Raw genomic sequence first — 12,919 nt, forward strand, 5'->3', positions numbered from 1 at the left:
GCTGCTCTGCATGTCATGAATTTGGTCTTGACATCTATATTAGCCATAATGGTTTATCATACAAAGATATAGGAGACAAAAATGTATTTCATAATTAATTTATTCAGAATTAATGTCCTCAAATAAATTACCTATATTTTACAAAAAGGAAAAACAACTGACATAAACAGTACAAGGAAATTTGAGAAAATAAAGACAACCAGGACTAAATGGAAAAGGGAGTCAGTTCAACATGAGATAAAAGCAGGGGTTTAAAGAACATACTTTGCTTCTATGAGAAAGTTACCATTTAAACTTCAAACTTTCTGAACAAGACAATTTATCATAATAACTATCTGAACTATTTGAAATAATATGAAATTACACACACACAGATGGATCAGTCTTCCAGTAATGAGTGTTCAGAAAGTTATGGCCTCAAAATCAAAAGGTTCCAATTAGATAATATATTTATAATTATCTGTAAGTACACATACATATATTTGAAATATTTTTAAAGATCACATTACATGAATAGTTTTAATCATGTTTTAACAAGCAATTTTATCATGATTTGTCATCTGATATCATTGATGATCCTAACTTCTATCAAATAGAGGTATTTCCTTCTTTGTACTATGCATACTTTTATAGATTTAGATTGTCCATTTTATTTTGCAAAATAAAAAAATTCCCACTATTCTTTTTTGCGTATGAAAGATGTGGTACTTCGATCATTTAGGTACTTTTTTTACTTGTTTTCCCCCCTACCCAGTCAAATTTTACAGAATGAGTAGAATTTTTTTTTTAATTAAAACAAATGACTGAAAACCCCTTCCCCCTAAACTGCTATTTGTAATAGGATTTATATTTTATTTATGCATTTAAATTGCAAATAACGGCTGAAGCACAAAACTATATTCCACAATAATTATAACTAATGATTGGAATGTAAATTTTGATCCCCGCCAAATAGTCTGCAAATGGAATATTAATATCATTTTCCAAAATAGACGAATGTAGTGTATGCAAATGTACCATCAGAAATGTATCATTGTACTAGTCCTCTTAATTGCTTCGTGACCTGCTATATAAATGTATCTTTCCAGAAATCCATATATTATTATTTCCAGATAATTACCTGTAGATCATTTAAAATGCAAAACCTTTTTTTAACTAAAAGTGTTGAAGAAATTTAAAACTTTAGCTTTTACATTCTCAGATATGAAGTACAGGTAGCCCTCGACTTGCAACCAAAGTTGGGGCTGGAACTCCTGCTGCCAAGTGAGGCAGTTATTAAGTTATGCCCAATTTTATAACCTTTTCCCATGGTCTTTAAGTGAAACATGTGATTGTTAAATAAAACTGGCGTCCCCATGAACATTGCTTGTCAGAAGCCAGTTGGGCAGATCCCAAAGTTGATCATGTGATCACAAAATGATCTTGGTACTGTTGTAAATACATGTCAGTTGTCAAGTATCCAAATTTTGAACACGTGAATGCTCTGACATCCTAAGTGTGACATAAGTAACTTTTTTCAGCGCTGTCATAACCTTGAATGGAAGAGACCTTGAAATTTTGATCTCTAGAGCCATAATCAATTTTTGTCATATTCCAATATAAATTATTCAGTTAAACTATAGAAATGCTGGCATAGTACTGTATCTCTTTATTATGTAGTGGCAAATAGAGTCAACAATCCTTTCAGAAAGGAAACTATTTCATTGCCTCCTAGCTTGGATTCTCCGTAGACTCGATCCACAAATGATATTGGAACCTATTAAATGAAAAAAATAAAATCATTTCAGTTATAAGAACCAATAAAAATATAAATAGGAACACTTCACCTCAAGATTCAATGTTTATCTACCAACATGTAACGGAATGTCTTTTGATTAAGAATATGAAGTGATAGCTGTCTCACATTTAAATATGCTTAGAGAACATTTCTTACAAAATCATTGTTACAAAACAGCCTACCCAGAACCTGAATATGAAGATGGTATGCACTAGAAGTCTAAAAAAATCCACCATATTAGGGACTGTTTCTCTCTCTCTGATTATTATGATCTTTCAAACACTGCCAACAACTCTTTGTTTACTCAAGTTGCAAATCATTTAATTTTGATAGTTGCTTCACTATAATCTGTACTGCTTGTTTTAGTACTGTTTTATGATGTGATATAATTGTAAACTTTTAAATAAGTAGACAAAATAACCAGGTTCCCTTTAAATCTATTAAAGTATCTGTATCTTCCTTATGTTGAAATGAAATCCATCTTTCTTATTTTGAAATGAAATTCATTATTGTTGCTACAATACAGCATAACAACTTCCCACTTTTCAAAGGTACCCAGTATATATCTTACTGAATACAGTATCCCTGTGTATAATAGAACAAAGGTATATATTTTAGTATTATGGTGGCTAGTATATCTATCTTAAAGAAGTATAGATTCCCAATTTAGTGGTAAATTCATATAAACTTATGGAAATTACTCTTTTTCTGATTTTTGCAGAACAAGGTCGTATAATGTCTCAAAGGGCCAAAACTATAAAACATTCTTACTCTCAAGGGATATTGACTTGCATTGCTTTCTTTTTATAGCAAATATCTGAAGTAATGCTTTTGTAAAATTACATAGGGTTTCAATTCACTAACTGTTCATTAAATATAGACAACTGTTTTTGTAATATTTTAAACTACAGTTTATTTTCAGTACAGCAAAACAAGAATGGTAACATTTCAGTATGTAATATGTTAAAATTCTCCAAAGCCCAAATTGAGCCTTTGGGATACACAGGAAAATCCAATTAGGAATTTTCAGTAAGCATACACCACTAGAAATCAACTGGCAACAGAAACAGAGAAAAAAATTCCTACATCCAAATTTTTCTGCCAAACATATATTATATTTCTATGCATATTTATTTTTAGCAGTGGAAATTCTGATGAAGAATGCTTTGTAAATCTTCTGTTGACACACAGCAGACATTGGCATAAATTCATGAACAAGCATGGCTAAAGGATTCAAGAATCCCAGGGGCATCTCTCAAATTGGAATGAAAGGTATAGAATTTTTACACTAAATAGGATACCCAGACATTGCTAATTTAACAACTAGCAAAGTAATCTACAATATGTAATACAGATGAAGCCCAAGATACTAAACATCTTGATGGACTTCAGCCAGTTGGGCAGACGTAAGGAAGGAACTATGTTTCACTGCTGGTTATGGGGCAAATCAGAGAACCAAGAACTCCTTAGAACAATTTTTTACCCTTTCCCAAACTGGTAAAAAAATCTGGCTGCTTTAAAAAGTTAAGTTTTATTGCTTTTGCTTTTTCACTCTACATTGCTAAGAGTCTAACAAATGCAAAAATGATATAAGAATTTTTAATAAATAAAAATATCTTCTCTACAGAAGCAGTACCCACTTCTTTTGTGACCTGAAACTTGGTGAAATTTAACAAGTGATAAAATATTAGACAAAGATTTATTAGGCACAATACTAGGGCCTTGGTAATTAAAATATAGGACCTTAGAAATTATGCTTTTTTAATATACCATGGCAAAGACATGAATAACTTTCACCTTCACTACATGACTAGAAATGAAGCCATTCGACCAAATTTACCCTGATGCCAGAATATTAGGGAGGATGCATTAGTTAATTGTAGAAGCTATGGTGGCATGAGCCATGGTGGCGTAATGGTTACAGTACAGTACTGCAGGGCTATTTTTGCTGCCTCCTGGTTACCTGCAATTTGGCAGTTTGAATCTCATCAAGCTCAAGGTTGACTCATCCTTTCAAGGTTGGTAAAATGAGGACCCAAATTGTTGGGGGCAATATGCTGACTCTGTAAACTGCTTAGAGTGGACTGTAAAGCACTGTGAAGCAGTGTATAAGTCTAAGTGCTATTGCTATTAAGCTTTTCTTTGAATTTAAGTGGATACCTTTCTCATCCCCTGCATCTTTAATGATAGAAGAAATGTTCACATTATGACAGCACCTCTTACTTGATCATAGTCATTAACAGTCAGGTTCATCATTTGATTAACTTTGTGATGCTATGGCCAATTAGCAGTTGTGTTTAAACTACTGAGTAAATCAGTAATTAAGATGTTAATATAAGCTATTCATGCTATAAGATCTTATCTGAATCCTCAGTGTTTTTACTTGTCAATCAATTCACTCTAATAACCAGAAGGTAAACTTTGAGCACAAAAATGTAAATATAGTATGTTCTTTATGCTTTAGATTTTTAGCATACCTCTCCAATAGAATAACCCAACTGTCTGGCCCGGACAATCATTTCCATTTGGAAAACATATCCTTTTGAAACACATTTCTCCATCAGTTTCTGTAGAACCTCTTTTCTATATAACCTGAAATTTAGTGCACATAAATGAAAATGTTTACAACAGCTCAGTTACAGGTACACACATTTTCAAGTAATAAATTAGTAGTAAAAAAAGAATAAATAATAGCAATAATCTATATGCAGGTGCCTTCCAGATGTTATTTAAGTTCAGTAGATCTCTTTATCAATCTCAGATTGGCCGTTATCCTGAAGCATTCTTGCTGATCATGAATTATTATGTGCCATTTAGAAACCAGCTTACCTGAAGCTTCCTGTTAAATCTGATGCACCTGGCCGTAATAGAACTTGGGTTAAAAAGTTGGCACCTCGGCTGCAAAGAAAGATACAATGTTTTAATATGCAAATCAGAATTTTAAAATGATCAATTAAACCATGTTTTAAAGATGTTTTATTAAAGGATCAGAGTAACACAGTGATAGTTTACATTAACAAAATATTTTTAAGCCCAACTCTGCTGGATACCTGAAATATATGGCCCAAGGCTAGTTCAATGTTTTGTTTCTTCCAAACGGGATGGAGACATGTCTCCTACCATTATTTTCTGCAATTAGTTTATTAGTATTTTGAGGTAAGATGTCTCCAATCTAGATAATATTGATAATATTTTCAAGAATGTTTGAAAAATGTGGTGTTCAGTTTCAGAATATCCCATGTGGAGAATACATTTATGAAATAAAAATGGATAGAAAGATGTGTAAGATTTGTAGCTGGGCTGGATAGAAATAAGAATTTTTTCTTCAATTTTCTCAGAATTAAAGAAATCTTTTTAGAATCTGTGTCTGGCAATGATTCAGAGAAAGAAATGGACAGTTTCATGAGATGATTTTTGCTAGTGGTACAGGGCTATAGATGAAACACTGACCTGATCAATTTCCGTTTTAGATCCCATCCATGCACACCTCCATTTCCTTTATATCGAGTCCCAGACACAATATCAAAATTTCCTTCTTTCTGTTTTCTACAGAAATAATAATTGGATAGAGAAAAGAAAGTGTTTTTTCCCTGAATTACAAGCTCACATATTTAGTACATCAATACTCCAGAAACAGGTAAATACACCAATGATACTAAAACATTTAATGTGCAATACAACAATAAAACAAACTAAAAATTAATACTTTTTCATCTTCAAAGTATGGTTAGAGCTAGAGAATAAAACTATGATATACTTTGAGCAATGCAGGTATTTGATAAGCAATTTAAATGAGCACAAAGTAAATAAATAGCAGAAATCTACAAGCAAATACACAGAATATTAGGGAATTATGTTTGTAAATAATGTTATTTTTATTATGACCTATTTATCAAACTAGTTCAGGTATGGCATGCCACCTCATACTCCATAATTAAAAGATTACAGTAGTGTGTAGATTGAGATATTACACATTCATACATTTTTCCTTTGACTATTTCATCAGCTGTGGTGGCCTGTGGTGACCAAAAATCCAAATGAATGGCAGCATCTTTTCTGATGAACCATTTTATTGAAAGGCCAAAATTCTGATGAACTGTAATTCACTTCATCAGATGTATGACATAGTTAAATTGATGTAGGATTTGAAAAAGGCTGTGCAGTAGGTGAGGAGAGAACAAGCAGTTACTCACATGTAGATTACATGGAAATCACTTTACAAGAACCTTGCCAATTATATGTCGCATTAAAGTGACATGAACAGAAGAAACAATGTCTTTTCAAAATTCCTAGTATTCCAACAGGTCCAAAGTGTTTGTGAACCTTCCTTACATTTTTGAAACAAATGACTTATTTCCAAAACTCTCTCATGAAAGAGTTCAGCCAAAATCTCTTGAATGGGAAGTAATACATCATATTATGTTGAAAAGCTATGCAACACAACTGCATTATCTTCTACAGTGCAGTTTTGTAACAGCGTGGTGTATATTTCCTCTGGTATTCAATCTTATTGTCTATCCCTACCAAAAATAAACACCACAAAGGGCTAATAAACTATAAGGCCTGGCTTTAAATATTAAAAATGCTACTCACTTGATAAACTCTGGAATAAATTTGGGCTGCAAGGAGAAAAAAAAAGGTATGAGGAAAAGCAATAAAAACAAAAATAATAAAATAAATGATTTTTTTAGAACATAATAAATAGTACCGAGACCATCAGATTGAGAAAGTTTGGGAAAATGAGCGGGTTAAGATCTTATGGGAAGTTAAATTCAAAGAGACAGGCATCTTATTCATAACCTAATATTGGCCTGTACCACTCAATCTAGCAGAAGGGACATGCTGTGAGCTCCGTTAGTCAAAAGGTTTCAGCTGGCAGGGTCTTAGAAGGAGAGCTTTTTCGGCCATGGCCCGGCTCTTTGAAATAGGTCTTCCCCCACCCTATTAGCCTTCTGGAAGGACATCAAAACCTAGCTCTGTCTGTTCGCCTGGGGTCCTGATGGGGTGGTCTTTGCTGGAGGTGAAGGATACTATTGTACTGATTTTGTCTTTTGCCTCTTATTTTCTGCATCTGTTTTTATATGTAAGATTTTAATTGTAAGTCTCCCAGAGTTACTTTGCAGTGAAATGGGCAGCATATTAATTCACTTTGTGATGGATTAATTAATTAAAAGTTATTAAAAAGAATAAAATCTGATTCATTCATGCTGCTAGGTTATGCTAGGATTGATTATGCTAGATTATACTAGGATTGAGGAAAAACAATCAGAAAAAAATAGAAAATATTAGAATTTGCAGATTGTAGTTGAACACCTATGGAACAAGTAATCCCTTGTTATTAATTTTAATTGGAGTTCTCAAAGTAATACCTAAACAACTTCCGTGATATTTGGAAGTACTAAATTTTCTAGGCCTGAACACCTTAATTTTGAAAACAGAAACAACTGCTTGGACCTCCCTATAGTCTTAGATGCCACTTTAATCACTCTTGGGCCCTTGGTTAGGACTTGAATTTTAAGTTTCCACTTGTCCTAGATGGTGAGTCTAACCGTAGATTACCCATGCATAACAATAATTTATTAAATTTATATCCCATCTAATTTCCAACGATTCAGGATGGTTTACAATTCTAAAACATTTAAAAACAAATAAAAGAAAATAAACCCATAGGGTTTCCATAGAAAGGAAGAAAGAGCCATCAGTTGTCCTTTCCAAAGGCTTGAAGAAAGAGCCAGATCTTTAAAACACTTCAAACTACAGGCAGGTGAATAATCAAGGCGAATGAAATAAAGAAAATGTTTAGGAAGTAAAAAATAGAGGAGTGCAATCTTACATGGTGTGAGAGATCAGCATCCATAATAATAATGAAGTTTCCTGTGGCATGTTTCATTCCATGAATGTAAGCAGTTCCTGATGTAAACAATATAAAAGCCATGACTCCCCTCTCCTTTAACAATCATGTACATGAATAAAATGTTTCTGACATTAAGTCAAATAATTTCATTTCTATGTATCAAATATGATAGTTTCTTCCCATCTCATAAATTCTGACAAGATCTGGGTCCCATTGATTAAACAGCTTGGTAGGGGCCTTGTCTGTCTTGGGCATCTGCCGTCTGGAGTATCCTCCCACCAGAGATTCATATAGTTCCAATCCTAGTCCAGTTAGAACAAATGGTAGATCTCTTGTGGAAAAAAATGTTTTTGTGTACAGACTTTTAAAAATGAAATATTCCGTTTTTATTTTTGTTGTAAGCCAGCCAGCTCATACAGAGGGGCTGGAGGGTGGTAGAGACCTATAAACTCCATAAAAATATTTTTAAAAATATATTCCACTATGTAAGAATCCCATTATGCCTATCTTCTGTTTATATATCTACAAAATTAACACTTGCTACTTTTCATGTGACTATTAATTTCTTACATGACAGTGTCATTAATTCTGAGTAGCAACAAGACTAAGAGCCAAGGTGGCGCAGTGGTTAAATGCAGCACTGCAGGCTACTGCTAGATCAGCAGGTCAGCGGTTCAAATCTCACCGGCTCAGGGTTGACTCAGCCTTCCATCCTTCCGAGGTGGGTAAAATGAGGACCCAGATTGTTGGGGGCAATATGCTGACTCTCTGTAAACCGCTTAGAGGCCTGAAAGGCCTATGAAGCGGTATATAAGTCTACTGCTATTGCTAATTTTGTACGTTGCCAAATGAGTGTGTATATTTTCTGCTTTTCTGGTTCTCAAAAAACAATGCATGGAATTAGCAGCAAAATTAGATTCTGATTTAAATTCGTTTTTGAAAAATAAAGTCGACTGAAGGTTAATGTACAAGGGTAGATTAATACAATATTGTTAGTCATCTCATTACTGACTACTTACCCAATCCAAGTTTCTTTGCTCTGGGTCTCAACAGCTGTAAAGTATAAGTAAACACACAAAAAAGATGAACCATACTAAACTCTGATTAATGATCATGTACTTCCAATAAAATTTCATTATTGCTCTTTTGCTCTTCCTCAAATAGAACTACTATATAATTTTAATCTGTATTTCCCTCACATTTAATTTCCTTAAAGTAAACCTACATATTTCCCCACATATTTTATATGATTCCCTGAATTTAGAATGTATAAGAAATACTTTTATCTTAACCTTATATTAATAATAATCTCTCTGTATTTAAATATAGGTGGACTTATATTTAGGACTAGTTGTCTTCCCCTCCCAGTTCCTGCAAGTGAAGTACCTATTCCAAAGAAGACTGTCCGGATAATAACCATGACATATACAATCAATAGGTAGCCTTCAACTTATGACCATAATTGAATTGGAAATACATCATTAAGTCGTGCTGGTCATTAAGCAGGTTATCCTGTGACTGACCTGATTTGATAACATTTTTGCAGCAGCGAACACAGTGGTTATTAAGTGAACATGATGGTCATTAAGTGAACAGCACACTAATTAAGCAAACCCATTGCCTACCAGGGGTGTTCTTTTTTAAAGAAACTGGAAGTAAGTGAGGGATGACAAAGGGGGGAAAAGTAACTTACAATTTTGTCTGATCCATAAATCTTTATTAACTGGTCAGCAACTTCCTGCGTCCCATCTGGGCTTCCATCATCTATAATTATAATTTCGAACTCATTCCCACTGAAAAAAAGAATTATTTTGTAAAGTCTGGTCCAAAATGAAGCCAATTTCTAAAGGTGGAAAGAATAGAATAGGAATAGAAATAGAATAGAATTTTTTATTGGTCAAGTGTAATTGGATACACAAGGAATTTGTCTTTGTGCATATGCTGCTCTCAGTGTACATAAAAAGGCAAGATACATTCATCAAGAATCATAAGGGAGAAGAATCCCTAATGGTGTCCCATTGAAAGCAACTGTAGTCATGAATCCTATTACATTTATTTGGAAAGTCACATTTACTGTAACGTATTGTTTAATATCATGTTTTTTCTTGGCAATAGTGTCATGACAACAGTACTGGACCTAGACTCGAGGCTCTCCCACCACAAACCAACAGCTTCCCTGTTCCGATACAAAGGCCTCGCGGGGGCTGCTCTTCGGATGAGTCTTCCGCGTTCAGCTGGCAGAGAAACAGAGGGGGAGTTGCAGCAAATCAAATCCAGCCCAAGTCAGTAAAGTCGCCAAGGAAATATCAATTTTAACAGTAACAACGTTGGAAGGGACCTTGGAGGTCATCTAACCCAACCCCCGGCTCACGCAGAAAACCTATACTAGGGATTCGAACCGCCGACCTTCGGATCGTCGAGCTCAACGTCTTAGCTACTGAGCCACCAACCCATAATGTTCGAGGACCTGGGAACACACTTAGCAAAGGCTACCCCTCCCAAAGGCCGCTCTCCCGCTTCTCCAGTCACCTCTCCTTGAAGCTGTTCACCAGCAGCCAGACCACCAGGGGAAGATTCTCGCGCTCGTTGTAGGTGGGCAGCAGCACCGAGTACTTGCGGGCCGCGGTCGCCATGACGGAGCACGCGCGCGCGCGCCCGCTCAACCGCCGATCGCGCCTGCGCATTAACCGCCAGTCGGTGGGCGGGGAGGAGGGGGCGTGTCCACGGCGTGTCCCTCGGAGTCGGAAACGGAAGGAGGCCACGCTCGCCGGCGGAGGAAGAAAGCCGCTGCGATGCAAGCCGAGAAGGCCGCTCAGTTTTCCCGCGAGGAGGACTCGGCGGATGACGGAGGCGGCGATAGGCCGGATTCTTCCGCCCTCCAGGCGGGACTGAGCCGGCTGGATATCCAGCGCTACTCGCGGCAGTTGGTGTTGCCGGAGCTGGGCGTGCGCGGGCAGCTGCGGCTTTCCTCGTGCGGGGTGCTGGTGGTGGGCTGCGGAGGGCTGGGCTGCCCGCTGGCGCAGTACCTGGCCGCGGCGGGCGTGGGCCGCCTGGGGCTGGTGGACCACGACGTGGTGGAGCTGAACAACCTGCACAGGCAGGTGCTGCACCGGGAGAGCCGCCTGGGCCGCTCCAAAGCGCAATCGGCCGCCGCCGCGCTGAAAGAGCTGAATTCCGCCGGGAAGTACGAGCCTTACGACCTGGCGCTCAGCCCTGCCACCGCCTTGGATCTGATCCGCACTTACGACATCGTGGCCGACTGCTCCGACAACGTGCCCACCCGCTATCTGGTCAACGACGCCTGTGTGCTGGCTGGCAAGCCCTTGGTCTCCGCCAGCGCCTTGCGCTTGGAGGGCCAGCTGGCTGTGTACAACTTCCAGGGGGGCCCATGCTACCGGTGCCTCTTCCCCAAACCCCCTCCTCCTGAAACGGTCACCAACTGCGCCGACGGCGGGGTCTTGGGCGTGGTGCCCGGCATCCTCGGCTCCCTGCAGGCCTTGGAGGTGCTCAAGATTGCCTCCGGGATGGGATCCTCCTTCAGCCGGTCGATGCTGCTCTTCGATGCGCTTGAAGGACGGTTTCGCCACATCCAGCTCAGGCCCAGGGATCCCAAGTGCGCTGTGTGTGGGGACCGGCCCTCCATGACTACCTTGCAGGATTATGAAACTTTCTGTGGGTCTTCAGCCACCGATAAGTGTCGCACCTTGCGCTTACTGTCCAGCGAGGAGAGGATTTCTGTAGAAGAATACAAGAAGATTCTAGAAAACCAGATTGCTCATGTGCTAGTGGATGTGCGTCCCGAAGTCGAAGTGGAGATCTGTCGCTTGCCCAAATCCCTCCAGGTGCCTTTAAATAAACTAGAAAGAAAAGATGAAGAATGTTTGAAGTCTCTGTACCGGAAGATACACGAAGAGAAGGAGAGGACCAATGGCACTGTGGCTTTCCCAGTTTATGTTGTCTGTAAATTAGGAAATGACTCTCAGAAAGCTGTGAAAATATTGCAGGAACTGCTTTATGATGAACTAGGCTTAATTTCAGTTAAGGATATCAAAGGAGGACTCATGGCATGGGCTGACAAAATTGACCAAGATTTTCCTCAGTATTAATGTTTTTTTTTAAATGCATTTTAATAATAATAATGAAAATACCTTGGTTTTTGGAAAGGGGGTTATTGTTATAGCAAGGTAATATGTTTATGTGTTCATTTGGTTATCTCTGGAAATCTCATTTAGTTCTTTGAATAAATACTTTTTAAAAAGTATTTCTCAAGAGTCCTAGGTTCCACAAGAATTTGAGAGATTAATGGTTGATTTGGATATAGCCAAATCTGTTGAAGAAAAGGCAGGACTTGTACTGCGAAAATGCACTACAGCTGCTATTTTGTTGCAAGGAGTTCCAGGAACATTTTTAAAAATATGTTCTATGGCCTGAAAAGGTTTTAGAATTCTTGCTTTAAGTAAGTCACCCGAAGCAACTTGGGTGGGAGAGAAAATAACCCTCTCCGTGTAAAGAGGAAGGAATATGAAAGGGGGAAAAAAAGTTGTGGATCGGTTCTTCAAGTTCTTAAATAATGAACAAATGAATGCAATACATGCTAAAGAGAAGGCTGGATGGAATGACCCTGTTTCACATTTCATTTTCCTTTTGTAGCTTGACCAGTAATTATATTGTACTATAGTACATACAAACCATACAAAAGATGTATTTGTATAAATGCATTGTCCAATATTCCCAGGACCAAATACTGCTGATTTAATTGTATCCTTCCTTGATTTCCTGTTGAATCCAAAGGGACCATTATGTGTCTTTTAATATTGTCACTTTATATTATTAAATTATACCATAACTTTCATTAGCACATTAAGTTATAGTCCTTGAGTACTTCCTTTTTTTTTAAAAAAAAAATCTGCATCGATATGAGAACTCATCAGCAGGATTGGAAGACCGGTAAACCATCTCATGAATTACTCCTTAGCAGTTCTTCGTTAAGAGATGCTGGGGCTTCAGATATCAAAATCTCTTCAAAACAAAAAGCAATTGATAGCCTCTATAGAATTTGACCAGTCCTCTTCCGAAACAATTAGAGAATAGAATAGAATCTTAATTATTGTCACTTTACATGTACACTAATCAGCAAACATTAAAATGAAATTTTGTTGCATTAATCTCTCCAAAGATAACCATTAGGCGCACACACACGCACACACGCACACACAATAGAGTAACATCAAAGTTTAGTTCGACTATATAGATATACATGGTTGGGGAAAAAACCTGAGCATACAAGA

The 12,919-nt window shown here is 37.3% G+C and overlaps 2 protein-coding genes across 2 annotated transcripts; one reads left to right on the forward strand and one right to left on the reverse strand.

Moving 5' to 3' along the window:
- Positions 1–578: 578 nt before the first annotated feature.
- Positions 579–10,328, reverse strand: DPM1 (dolichyl-phosphate mannosyltransferase subunit 1, catalytic). Its single transcript, XM_032218046.1, has 9 exons — positions 10,161–10,328; positions 9,325–9,424; positions 8,651–8,684; positions 7,611–7,687; positions 6,371–6,396; positions 5,228–5,323; positions 4,607–4,675; positions 4,255–4,369; positions 579–1,756 (listed from the first exon to the last, which is right to left on the reverse strand). The coding sequence occupies exons 1-9, from the start codon at positions 10,313–10,315 to the stop codon at positions 1,652–1,654; spliced, it is 777 nt and encodes a 258-aa protein (XP_032073937.1). The 5' UTR covers positions 10,316–10,328; the 3' UTR covers positions 579–1,651.
- A 43-nt stretch (positions 10,329–10,371) lies between these two features.
- MOCS3 (molybdenum cofactor synthesis 3) lies at positions 10,372–12,495 on the forward strand. Its single transcript, XM_032218045.1, has one exon. The coding sequence runs from the start codon at positions 10,424–10,426 to the stop codon at positions 11,735–11,737; it is 1,314 nt and encodes a 437-aa protein (XP_032073936.1). The 5' UTR covers positions 10,372–10,423; the 3' UTR covers positions 11,738–12,495.
- The last annotated feature ends 424 nt before the right edge of the window (positions 12,496–12,919 follow it).

The sequence above is a fragment of the Thamnophis elegans genome, chromosome 5 (genome assembly GCF_009769535.1).
Source record: "Thamnophis elegans isolate rThaEle1 chromosome 5, rThaEle1.pri, whole genome shotgun sequence".
NCBI lineage: Eukaryota > Metazoa > Chordata > Lepidosauria > Squamata > Colubridae > Thamnophis > Thamnophis elegans.